The 14100-nt window shown below is 35.9% G+C and overlaps 1 protein-coding gene across 1 annotated transcript in view; it reads right to left on the reverse strand.

The window, feature by feature from the left end:
- Positions 1–2082: 2082 nt before the first annotated feature.
- Positions 2083–14100, reverse strand: part of FIG4 (FIG4 phosphoinositide 5-phosphatase) — a gene marked incomplete at its 5' end in the record, with an annotated part of 53124 nt that continues 41106 nt past the window's right edge. The window contains 6 exons of the mRNA XM_009696060.1: positions 2083–2192; positions 6590–6672; positions 8037–8232; positions 11062–11145; positions 12038–12185; positions 12777–12835. Coding sequence (XP_009694362.1) covers positions 2099–2192; positions 6590–6672; positions 8037–8232; positions 11062–11145; positions 12038–12185; positions 12777–12835 — 664 coding nt within the window. The remainder of the gene's footprint in view (positions 2193–6589; positions 6673–8036; positions 8233–11061; positions 11146–12037; positions 12186–12776; positions 12836–14100) is intronic.

Raw genomic sequence — 14100 nt, forward strand, 5'->3', positions numbered from 1 at the left:
ATGCTCTCTCCCAGCTTCTTGTGCACCTCATTGCTCACAGAGCATGGGAAACTGAAAAGTGATAGAATCATAGAATGGTTTGGTTACAAGGGACCTTAAAGATCACCTAGTTCTGATCCCCCTGCCATAAGCAGGGACACCTTCCACCAGACCAGGTTGCTCACAGCCCCATCCAACCTGGCCTTGAACATTTTCAGGGATGGGCCATCCACAGCTTCTCTGGGCAACACCTGTGCCAGTGCCTCACCACCCTCACCGGGAAGAATTTCTTCCTAATATCTCATCTAAATCTTCCCTTGAAGTCCTTAACTTAGAGTAAGCGCTACTTGACACACTGATGTTTTAGTTGTTGCTATCAACACTATTCTCATACTAAATCCAGAACACAGCACTGTACCAGCTACTAGGAAGAAAATTACCTCTATCCCAGCTGAAACCAGGAAAACAGTTTGCCAGCCTAATTTACTATTTTAATACCCATCAGATATATTTTATTGTAACACTACAGATACGTTTACCTACAAAGTGTAAGCTTATTCATGAGGAACCATGTATGGTGGTATCACCACTTTAAATATACATAATACCAAATAGCAAAGCACTGATATTAGGCAGTATTGTCTCACACACAATATTAAAGCCTTCAGCCCCACTGTGACACCCCCGGTCTCTGTCAAGGTTCCCTCACTTCATCAGCACAGAGGGGGTGGACTAGAGGCAGTGTAGGAAAGAAAGCTGAGGCTTCTGTAAATCAATGGATTGCAGTAAAGGTCTTGCAGTCCTATGAAGTGGCTGTGCTGTTGGGAAGAGATCACGTACTCCAGAGACAAAAGTAAATAAAAACCTGCCTTGGTGAAACTTTAAGCTGTCCACAGTACAGGAAGATGTCAACTGGGAAGTGAGGACTTGATCATCTAAATTCTAAGACCTGTTTCAATAATACTATGACATTTGGTTAATACCATGACCCTTTTTATATACTAGTACTAAAGAAAACATTCAAATGATCTGGTCTATCACTAGAGGCCATTCTTGTACAGAAATAATCAATCCATAATCACAGTTAAATTACTTATTTCAATATAAATGAAATATATGCACCTACTGTAATTTTAATGCTAGATTTATTTTTCATATTAATGGAAAGTTACTCCAATCACAACAGAATACATAGAAGTTATTCCACATGGCAGATGTCCCTGGGGACCAATCCTCCTACTACATACTATATGGAAAAAACCCAAGGAGATAATTTTGAGGAAAATGTAGCAGACTTTCATTGTTAAAATAACACCTATGCAAGATTCAAGATGCTCTTTTCTTCAGTTAAAACACTTTGCATACTCATTAAAGCTAGCATAGATCCTCTGACTTCAGTAACACCGACGGGCATCGAGTGCACAAAACAAAGCAGGAATCAATTCCCACTTTACCCTACTCTCTCCAGCACTCACTAGAAAAAAAAAAAATCCCATTTGACCTCTCCAAACTCCTCAGACATCCACCAAAACAAATATAGTGCACTTGTAGCCTTCTCAGAACAAATAAATTCAGATAACCTCTCACTAAAGACTGAACTGCAACTTCGAATGTTTTTTTAATGAAGAATATGCAAGTCAACCAATCCCTTTCAAACTACCTCTTTCAAAAGTAATCAGAGCAAACAAATTGCCTTTTTAACTCAGTAGCCTCAGCACTTGTGATAACTCAGGATTGCTAAAAATTTTGAATACAAAAATCTTAGCACTAGAAAAAACTTAAAAAACCCCACCAAACCAACCCCCAAACTAAAAAAAACCCAAAACCAAGCACCCCTCAACCACAAACTAAAAACAAACAAGCAAAAAAAAAAAACCCCTAAAAAAAAATCCCCCCAAAACCATAATGAAAAGAACAAACCATTAAAAAAATACACTTTCTTTTTAAAGTCACAAGGGACAAGTAGGAACCCAATTTATTCATGCTATGCATTGAATCCCCTTATCAGTAAAAGAACAGAAGTATGACCCTCAAACAATTTAACATCAAATTTACCTGATGACTTTTCAGGTCTAATGAGAAAAGAAAAACAGGTTAAAGGGAAAAAGAAAAAGAATACTTACAAATTTATAAACCTATCCAAGTGTTGTTTTGAGTCAAATTGCTGGCTGCTCTTGTCTTGTTTATGCTGACTCTGTCCCAGCTGAACAAACCTGTGAAAAGCAGTAGATAGGAGAATAAATCAGATAAACAAAAGAACTATCCCCCAAAAATTCAGCAAATAAAAGAAAATTACACCAAAAGATGAATCTTTAAGTCATGTTATATAAGTCACTGATGACGATCTCCCTTTCTGGTAAACAAGAGGGATTTTTAGAACTCTACAGTGGCTGTATGTGAAAACTCAGCAGCTCCTTTTAACTTGAAAAAAAGATTTGCCTATTAATTGGTGTCACCTAGTATGTCATGGGATAGAAACAGGCCTCTGCTCCTATGAAACAGGCAGCCCGCTACAGTGAACTTCCTATATCTTTTTCAAAGCAATCAGTCAAATAAATAGCCTATGGGAAAAATCACGAGAAGAGACAGAAAGTCTCTCAAGTTTCAGATTTGTCAGTCCTTAGCCAAATTCAACCTACTTTATTCAGCTGAAATGCTGTTAATCCAGATCACTTATTTACAAGCACAACCTTTTCGGAGAATTCCACCATCTCCAAATATTTGCTGGAAGATACTGAAGACCAAAAATACTGTTATGATTTTTTTTTTCTTGGCAATGAATTGGAGCAAAATTTTTTTTAAAAAAATCACTAATCTTATTCACTCAGTCTAAGAGGAAAAGTCAGAGAATTTCCAGTATATGTAGTTATCTCGCACTTGAACTCAATTTATTCACTCTCCCACACATCTATCTGTGCTACCGAAAAGAGGAGTAAATGTTAGTTCTGATTTAATAATTTAAACTTTCTGAGACAGAGGGTTTTTCTTAACAGTTAGCTTCCATTTAGCTTAAAAATAGTCTTTATTGGTCTATTTCAGAAATATTTACTACATTTTAACAGGGGACAATTAACAGTGCAAAAGCAATTGCATGGAAGAGTCTACAGAAGACAAAGGAACAATACATTCCGAAACAACTTATTGTGGCTTTTCTTTCTGCTCCATTCAGATTCTATACTGTAGAAATAAAAGCATCAGAAACATGTGATGTCACTTTGGATGTTGAAGAAATAAATACTTATCTTTCTAAATAAGAGAATTATAAGTGGAAATAAAGATAATTAAGATCTTCTAGTGCAGGAGCTTGCTACTGAAACAAGCTTAAAAAAATAAAGGCAAACTAAAGGCGTAAGTATTTCAATTAATTGCTTCAAATTATCCAATATTCTGAAACAAACAACACCTAAATTAACACAAGCAAGTTATCAGACACCAATAAGACACCATGCGTAGTTGATCTGCAGTATACATCCTCAAATTATTTGAGGGACCTCCTGTCCCTTCCAACCTCAATCTGTGCTTCTCTGATTTCTATTTTGATGAGAATTAACACGTTATCTCAGCCATCAGTGAAAATGGGTTGAACAGATTCAAATTACTTTTCATTTGCATATACTTAATATAGATCAGTTGACATAAAGTGACTTCACCTGAGGTACTTTAAATGTGTGAGTCCCTGATGTTAATAAAAAAAAAATACTGAACATGTCCAATGATGTCAAGTAGTCATGATGTTACATCTCCATTTCCCTTATTACAATAATAGAAAAAGACTTGAAGTGAGAACTGTAATCATACTGTGAAATAAATTGCTGCTATTCTCAAAATGATGTACATTGTAATAAAGGATGTCAGTAAAATCTATACTTTCCACATAAATCAGCACATCAGACCATGAATAGCACTATGTCTTGTTAGCTAGAAGAGGTAAAGAATTTGTAATTGTTACATTTTTAAAACTTGCATTGCTTGAAGGAAATGAAATAAATGCAAGCTTTTTTGTCTTGAAAAGGATATGAATAGGGAGCTTCAAAGCCCCCATGGAGTTTACAGTGCTGCTGTAACAATAGACTGAATGTTAGTCCAGCCTGAAAAATGATAAAATGGGAAGCAGCTGCAATTCTGAATGTTATCATAGAGCTGTAAATCTGCACAAAGTGAGTCATACTAGACACCAGCTCGCACTGCGCCATTTGCAGAACAACTATAACAATGCGGTATACCAAAGGCTAATTGTCAAACTGGCATCCATTTTCTAGTGGTTAAAATAAAGAACCAAAGTTAGAGGCACAGGTGAAGTTAAAAATTTCAGAGATAATGAGAAACACCTCCCTCAACCCTATTAAAGTGTACTATCTTCAAATTACTCAGCATGTAGGAAAGAGGTAGAAATGGGAATTTCAAAGAATTAAAGAGTGCAAGAGAAGTAGCTAGCCCTAAAGAAAAATTAAGAGAAAAAGCCTTTTAAATAATAATAAAAAAAATGCTGAGAGGATTAATGAACTAAGTCAGGATTAACCATCACGTATCGTCGAATGACAAGATATCATAGTGAATTAAAACTTCCCTCACAAACTGAAAAGGTTTCAAATATAACAAGGTAATCAGTGCTATCACACATCAGAAAATAAAAACAAATGCACACAAGCTCATTTCAATGCACGCCTCTCAAGTATTCACTTCAATATACACACAGTGTTTTTCTGAGATGATGTAGTTTTCTTACACTCCTTTTCTCAAACTCTATTAATTCTATTTTAAGCAGGTGTTCGAAACATTGGTTTATTAAGCAAATGTAATTGATTTGCACTCCTGGTGCCTTGCATAAGCAATCGTTCTCTTGGCAACAGCATTATACACCTTTAGGAAGTAAGAGGGTCTTCAATTTGGATCTAAATTTCTCCAACTGATCTCCAGTACTGAATTCCCATTATGCTGACTAGTTTTCAAAGAAAAAGATTGCAGTTCAGGAAAGAATGTCCTCCACCAGGGAACTAAGTAACTTTTCGGTTCAGTTCTAGTTCATCTATAACTGAAATTATTCTAGTTCAATTTTGGTTTGAGTTAAAAAAAACTTCAAAAGGTTCAAATTAACTTCTGATTTAAGAAAAAAAGATTATTTGAAACAGTTTCTTTTTGGCTTCAGTGCTATTCTGTGATATTGAGAAGAGAATTTGAGAACAATAGCATTAAGTACACATTTTTTAACAATGACAACACATAGCCAGTGCTCTATATGGGGTTATGGCAATTCAGAAACAGCATTCCTCATCCAATGGGAGTCATTGCCTTTTCTTGGGAGAAGCATACCATTAATTTGCTGATTGTTCTTAGGGAGCTGACAGTTTACGGCTCCTGCTGGAGTGGTGACAACTGTCTTGTAGAGGATAAAAGTCCAAGTCACCCTTGAATAAAAGCAGAAGTGTTTGTAGAGTTGGAGCTGGGAGGAGATACCTTGATGCTTGCCCATCAACTCTTACCTCCAACTGCTCACAGTAAGCCAGCAGCACCCAGGTCCTGAAGATAGCCTGCAGGTGCTGTGCAGCATGCTGCCTCACATGGGGTAGTTTACCTCAAAGTGCAGGAACCAAGTGGGAACTTGCTGGACCACCTAAGGAGCATTATTTTGTCTTGTACTATGCTGTATCTTAATCATTTCCTGCATGTATGGCTTCAATTCACAAAACCATTTATCAAGAAGAGGTGGCACTATGCTGCTGTTCAAAATGCAGTGTTTAAGAGCACATTATTACACACACTATGCTCAGTGCTGTGCATATATGTACACACACGTAACCCCACATACCACATATATTTGCATGTCACTATTTCATGAAACTCCAATAATGGCAAGGGCCAAACTGACTTCTTCCTGTCCTGAAACTCACAGTACAAATATCTGTCACTTAGATATCCATGATTTTACAGTGTGAGTTATTCTGACCACTTTTCTCCTCATAGTCTATATCAGATTTAGTAATGGTCTCAAAGTCTCCCTATAAAATCCACAATTTTTTATTTCAAGCTCAAAAGGCCAAGATGTTTCAAGAAAAAGGCTGAATATTATTCAGAAAAGTAGTTTTTCTTGGACATGAAAAGTCACGCAACTACTTGAAACCGAGTAAAAGGTAACAGTTAACACATCTCTACTAATAAGACATTGTTTAAAAAAGACTTAACTTCTGTTGTTTTGTATACATTTTTATAGAAGAGGCTATTTCACTTATGACTGATTTGAATTAGTGTAATTCAACATTTGAAAAATGCAAAAATCACAGACTACACAGCTTACAACGATGGAACCACTCCTAATACAAATTTTCTTACTAATTTCTAGGACTATATTAAGTGACAGGTATTTCTATTGAAGCATCTTTCATTTGATTTAAGTTCCAAATTTTGCATTCAGGGACATCTGCATAACTTCCACTGCAATCAGAGTTGACACAGACATCTGAAAACAGTTTGATTTTAAAAACAGAATAGTATATATATCTCCAAATATCTCTAAAATTTATAATTTAAGTTTAATCAAAGGCAACACTTTGACAAGCTGTATTTAACTAGCTCCAATTATCTTTTACTGATTACCACTGGAAATTTATCTCACCTAGTGTATATTGTGAGATCATCTTCTGAAGGAACATCTGAAAGATTGACTCCATACACATCTTTTGTTGATTGCACTACGTTCTGGAACATAAGAAAGATTCAGACTGAGAATACCATAACAACATCCACAGAAAAGTTTAGTTTCAAGCAAGGAATTCTTTCTAAACCTGAAAATAATTTCAAAAGTGCAGGCAAGACGAAACAAGTTTCTCATATACACAGTAATCTTGGCTTGTGCATGTTTGGTTTTGTTTTCTTTTAAATAAAAACCATTTATTAAAAATACTATTCAAGACATTTGTTCAACAAGTATAGGAAAGGATTCTTGAAAAATAACATCAGACAAAACAACGTATTAGGAGAATAAATTATATTTATAGGACATATAATGAGGTAGGTATTAAATTCTGTTCTGTGTTGACCCTTAATATAGAATAAATCATATTCAATCAGAACATGCTCCCACATTTGCTTTCACATTTCACATGTCAATTCTGAAATAATTACAAACTCCAGGTTGAACAAAACTATTTTTATTTTATACATTACACGGTCATGTCAGTCAACTATAACAAGGATGCAATGCACATGCAATACTTCACTATATCTGAATAATCAGTGTTAAACTAAGGGGGTTAACTGACAAGACACGTGTGACTGCAAGTAAGTCAACTATAAAAATAGGACCAATGTGACAACATTATCACGCACATTTTTGGAGTTAGTTTAATTTGCCTCTTTTTTTCTTTTAAATGTTAGACCATATAATTATGAAACAGCAATTTAAATTTCTTCACATATATCAGGTTAAAATTTAGCCAGTTTAAACATTAATTTACAGTTATATCCACCTGAGCAAGTGCCATCATTCAAAAGGAATAGATGTGAAATTGAAAGAGGTGGTGCTAAGGACCTCTGATCCATACTACATGTCTTTAAGGGGATTTGCTCCAGATTAGCTCCCATTGACTAAATGTTGATTAGGTAGGCAGATCAGGTACATTGCTGGAGAAGCATCTCCCAGTTTAGTTTCATCCAAAAAGGAATCCCACTTGCACGCTCCAAGACCACCTCATGATGTGACCCAGAGCATGGCAAGGGACAACGATCAGAAGTGCACTACTGCTCTGAATTAACACACTAACATAGATATGTTTTATGCTTTATGTAATGGACTACACCTGACCTGAGTACCTTTCAAATGCCAAAAGTTTCTAGCAGTAATTTTCGGTTTTTGAAAAATGTTATTTTCCGCTGTGTTTTACTATTACACAACAAGAAGAGCAGCAAAGTTTTATAAGCAGCTGTGCCAGTATCTACACAAAGAAATTACGTTGGAGACCTTTTTCCCTTAATTTCTCAGTGCTTTACTTCTGGCTGTTCTGTAACATTTGTGACTTTTAAGTCCATGATTAGCCTTCTTGCTGGCCACAGTAATTTCTTACCTCTGTGATTTTTGTATTTTCTCCTGTATCAGTCACCTTTACTGGAGTTGAACGTTGAGAAACAGCACCTTCATCTTCTTTGTCTGTCCCAGAATCATCTTCAGAACTACTTGAAACTGCTTCTTCACTTGGGGGTGGAGGAGCACTAGCAGCGGTTTTGCGCTGCAGTACGGTTTCTTCTCTGCTACTTTTGTTCCTGTTATGAAAGGCAGTGTGTATTTATGAAATCAGCGAGATATTAACAAGTAGTAGTAAAATTTCTAATTTTGGTTACAATCTTACTGGGGGAAATGAGTTCTATGCTCTCAAGCAACTTGTTGCTCATCTTTTGAATTCCCCAATTGATTTACTTTTCTTCAATCTCTTCTTATTCCAGAGCATTTAAGGATAGCTCAAAGGATTATGTCAGCTTTTCTCCACCAATTCTCTGATTCTTAAATCCCTCCTCCAGACTGAATGATTAAAAAGGAATAAAAATTCATTGAGACATAGAATCTTTGGTTTTGATCTGGGAAAAAGTTTCACTTTACGATTAACAACATTATCCACTCCACTAGCTTTCTTAATTTTGGGCCCAAAAATCTTAATTGTAATGTCACTTTTTTCCCCTTCCTTTTCCATATCTCTCCCCTCAATTTAGGTCTTTAATCAGCAACATTTCTTTATGTGGCATGTATTTCTCACACTAGAAATTTTAGTCAATATAAAGAGGTGCCTTATTTGCAAGAATTCTTCAATATACAGCATATATATTTTAATAGGCTAACACTAGGTTTAACTGTACAAGCTCTGAAAGGTATACGTTACTTTACCCATCAGAAATTGTACCACCTTTACATCTTCTACAACATTCTTTTCTACTGGCCATAGGAGAGCATGTGGTTGCACTTTTCTCTCAGACACTGTCACAATCTTTCAGTGACTCTGGAGGAAGAGTGACTGGAAGGCAGGTAATGAATATGTTTATAAACAAATCAGTTCTGGAAGCAGGGAAGCAACACCTCCTCTTTGCTGAGGTGACTGTCCATATATACGCTGACATTGTGCATGATTTATGCTAAAGGAAGGCCCTAAAGGAAGACAGCAGCACGCTAAGAGGCTTTGACAACAGCATGCAGTTTGGTGCAAATGCTATTTTGAATTGCAGCTCTAGTGTTCTCATCAGCAAAGGCATGGAAGTCACCAGTATCACTTGAGTTCTAGTAGAGTACACCATGAGCGTCACAAAGAGTTCTGCCTTTTGCAGTCAAACTCATACAGCACCTTATCCCTTAGCTAAACTTTATGCTTTAGGAACACATACAAACAAGTAAGAGAGTCCTCCCAAAGGTTCTTCATCTGAGAGCATACCCCATGCCCAAGGATATATTAATATATCAGAAGAATTCTTACAGCTTGAATAAACATCTTAAGGGAAAAACCACCACAGATAAGTTTAATGACTGACTCAGCAGAAACTGACATCTTCTTAGACTGAAATTTACAGATAGTTTTGAAGACATACTGCCTTCTTTTTAGAGAAAATTAAGGTTATCTCCCCTACTTTTATAAGTGAGGTGAAGGTCACAAGAAAAGCAGTCCTTTCTGAAAGCTGAAGAATGGAGCAAGTAGCCAAACACTGGTAAGAGCGATATCCCTATTCCACCCTAACACATACTCAGAAGGCGGCCGAGATCTAATTGTCTTAGAGGACCAGAACACTCACAGATGAAAACAGATCACCAAATCTTCTAGCAATGTCATAGTAGATCAAAAGATGATGACAAATGTGGAAGACAAAGATATCACCTTTACCAAGGGCTAAATATGGGTAAGGCAGAAGAATGAAGCCACCTTTTACCCCACCTACATAGCCAATACATGGGAAGCCTTATGAGCAATACTCAGGGAGTCCTGGAACGTGGCTTTGATGCAGTTGATTCCCTATCTTGTAACAATCCCTAAAAATCACAGTGGAGAGCTTGAAGTAAAGTGCCTGAGAAAAATGTGTAACAGTCAAGTATCTAATGGAATATCTGGAAAGAAATTAGTTACTCCAAAATCAGACATTATATCAAAGTGGAAGAATAAAGCTTATCCTCTAAAGTACCCATAAACTCACAATTCTTAGCAGAGGTAAATTCTAACTCTTGAACAGTTCCCTGGGAATAAGCAGGAAGACATCAGTGGCATGAAATCAGGTTCCACTAGTAATAAGCATAGTCTACTCTCAACATTTGTTGACAGCAAGTCCCTCACAGTCAAGGCACAGTGAATGTTATTTATGAGACAGTCAAATTTTGTAGCTTTTAGCAGAACCGCAAGCTTTCAGAGGAACTTATAATGTTGTGACAGCACAGCTTTAGTCGTTACTGACAGAAGGTTTCCATAATATCAGGTATCAAAGAAAGAATGAATTAGTTCAGGAGGAGTCCCCACAGCCCTTTTGTGATACAGCAGATAAAACACAACAATGAAATAAATAAAGTAATAAAGCAAGTCCAGGATGCAAAAGCAGCTAAATAAAACATTTATTTGTCCCGATAACTGTTGCTGAATTTTTTATATAATTTTATCTATAAAACCCAACTTTTTTATCAAAAACTATGCTGAAATTGGCATCTATTGCTGTTTCAGGATATGTTCTATTTATTCAAAAATATTTTTTTTAAAAGACAACAATAATATATGCATTCCTGTCATGTCCATTAGAGAATACAGTTGCCAATAGTATGAAAAGATGACCAAATTTTAACAACCTCTGTATCTTTAGTCTAGATAAAGTTCTCTCATGGGTTTCATTTAGAGGAATACAAGAAAACAGAAAAGATTAAACAAGTCTGAATAAAGAATTCCCAGTGTCAAATAAAAAATCTCAAATTAGATATGATTTTCAAAGTGTACAATTCTATAGTATGCCACCAATTATTTTTTTTATTACTAATGTAACAGAGAATATGCTACACACACAAACACAGAGTTTATGTATTTGCACTACAATTTCACTCCTATTAAACCACAACAAATTTTCTTATTTCAGACTTACCCTAACACTGATTTTCCAGTTTCATCAGGTTTACGAACAGTAAATGGACTTGGATCAATCCCCACATTCTTAGGCATAAAATCTCTGGCAAAACAGAAACAAAAAACTTCTCATAAGCAAAGTTCAACATATACAATTTTTAAGTTTTCTGGAAGAACCACCCCTAATATCTACCTTTGAATTAAAAAAAAAAATCATTATAAAAAGAAATATCATTACAAGTTAAAGCCATGTAAATATAATCCCGCTAGGTATTTAAAAAGCTTTCAATTGCATTACTTAGTCTCATAAAACAGCCACAAACATTGCCACTTGCCAAGGAGTCCAGAGCAATGTACTCCACTTGTGTGCTGAAGAAGCCCTGTAACTCAGCTACATTATTTTCAAAATGCTGCCAACACTCAAATTGGGTCAAAAAGCCACATGAAACATAATCTGCCTGGAAGTCTTTTGCTAAAGCGTGATTAAGATTATGCTTAGAATATACAGCTAATTGCTGCCAACAAAAAAACCCCCACAACAAAAAACCAAACAAAAACCCCAAAAAACAACCACCTCCCCCCCTGAACCTATCTGGACAGCTGTGAGAACCTGATGAACTGAAGAAAACAATTGTACAATGAGAGCAGAACAATCAGAAAATAATTCCTTTGAAGGTGGCCTCCATGATCTCAGTCTACAGAGAAAAGCTCACTTCTGAGCCTTCAAGTGCCCAAACATTTGGCACCCCATAATGGAAAATAATTGGAAATTTAAGGGCTATCTTAACAGAATTTTTTTTAGAGTAGCATTTTCATTTTAGTACTGTGATTTAGTTTCTAGAACTTTGCTGAATTTGAAGCTTAAAAAATGAAAAAAAAAAATCCCACAAAACCTATCGCGTTACAGATTTAACCAAATCAATCAAACATACATTTAATTCACACCAAATCAACTTCTAGTTAAGGATTTATAGTCACAAAACATCCCAATATACCGTGTAGAATTGGTCATTGCCAAGCAGAAGGTCTCATCAAAACTGCTCAACTCATATGGTCGAAAAAACTCATTGTGGATATCTATTCCCTCTTCATACTTGTGGAATTTCTTCACCATCAACTTGTGCCTGTTTTCAGCACATGTCACTGGCAAAAAGAAAAGGAAAAAAAAATAATCTTTTTACTAACAACTACTGATTCTACAAAAATCTAAACAAACAGTAGCCTGCTTACCTAGCCACTCTACCAGTCATTTTTCTATCGCCATAACCCGTCGTAAGACAAGAAAATACGATATGAAGAAGATGCACAACATATCTTCAATAAATACGCATTATCAACCACCATAATTTGATTTTCCCTCATGATGATAATTCCTAATAAAACACACCCCACAGTATCCCAGACAAGTAAGACACACTAGCTATACCCTTGTCATCTACAAGAATGTCACCACCAGCATATGTTAATAGGCAAGGGAAAAAAAAAAATAAAAAAAATGAAGTGTGCCCTAGCACATATATAAACATATGGAGGTCAAGTTTTAGCCAATTAGGTATCTCTTGCATCCTGCAGCTGAAAAATCATAGCTCACTGGGGATTGGGGGGAGTATTTTGCAATCATTATGGAAACTTTTTTTTTTTCAGATTTGACATCTAAAACAGTTTAAAAGTACTTGTGACTAAAACTTATTTTTCAAGATACTCTGTAATGCAAAGAGCAAATATAGTTCCTACCTTCATCAAAAGGAAGAGGTAAATGCTTTAGGACACCTGTGGTCCACCAGTAAGTATAGCTATGTAGGAAAAAGAGACACACACAATTGATGCAGAAGATTTGATCTTGTATCCAGTCTAAACATTTGCACACACCAATTACCCAACTATACACTGTCACTTTAGTAAACATTTCTTTATAAGTCAAGTGTAGAAGAAAGCAACGAATTACCCTTGGATGGAGGATTTTAACAGGCCCCTATCCTACTACTATGCTCTCAGGCCATGAAATTTAAACACATGAAGCTCAACACAAGTATGGACAGAGGAATGGTTTTGTTCCATTAAACAAAATATGTTTCAGGTGCCTACCTGTACAGTACTGAAAATTGAGTTCTTAGTACATATAGAAGGTATTTATGCATTTTTCTTGTTCTGGTCTTTGGACAAAAAAAAAAGCATCATCAACCCCCATCTCAACAACCTAAATAATCACTTGTTATTTAGATCCTAAAATTTAGGAAAATTAGGGTATGAAGAAATGAAGGTCAATAATAATAAAATCGGAAGATTGTCAAAGCAGCTGACTTTACACACAAATATGTTTTGATGCGACTGCTGTTCTAAGTCTGAGAACTGTATGTTGGCATAGCCAATAGCAAAAACCGGGTCCTACTGGAAGCTTATTCAGGATTTCTCAAAAACAAAGGAAGCCAAGCAACACTCATAAAATAAAGCATGTTTTATCTTTCATTCATGTTCACATATTGTTGTTTTCTTCTCTCAAAAATACTTTAATTTCTTCTCTAAATTATTCTGATCGTTTCTTCTATTTCATTACTTGGGATGAAAAGACATTTATCTTCATTGATTTTTATTTCAAATATGTGTGTATTTACAGCACTGTAAGGGCTGTAATCAGAGTATTAATGTGGTTATCTCCTGCTCATGCCAATGTAGCCACCTGGAGCAGAAACAATGGGTGTATTCCCATGCCCAGAAACAGACCTGATAGTGGGACTTCGCAAATGGTGCAGAACAGACAGGGCAACACACTTAAATTCCAAGAACTGTGTATATCCTAGAGAGAAAGGAATGAGCTATGCCCAACAGTCCTGTCTCTTCTTGAAATACTGTATCAGGCCATGCTAGCAAGCCATTTTCTCCAGTGCATTCAGAAACTATGCAGACATATCCAGTTTTGCTGCTTGCACAAACAATAAGTAACATGGCAACAGAAAGTCTCCTTTATCATATTCACTGTCCTTTCATGTGAATTACAAATTATATAAAATATAGGAAACTCATTATGAAATATCTTCTTTCGGATGGAGAGGCAAATACA

This window comes from Cariama cristata, unplaced genomic scaffold, assembly GCF_000690535.1.
Source record: "Cariama cristata isolate BGI_N322 unplaced genomic scaffold, ASM69053v1 scaffold5510, whole genome shotgun sequence".
Lineage (NCBI taxonomy): Eukaryota > Metazoa > Chordata > Aves > Cariamiformes > Cariamidae > Cariama > Cariama cristata.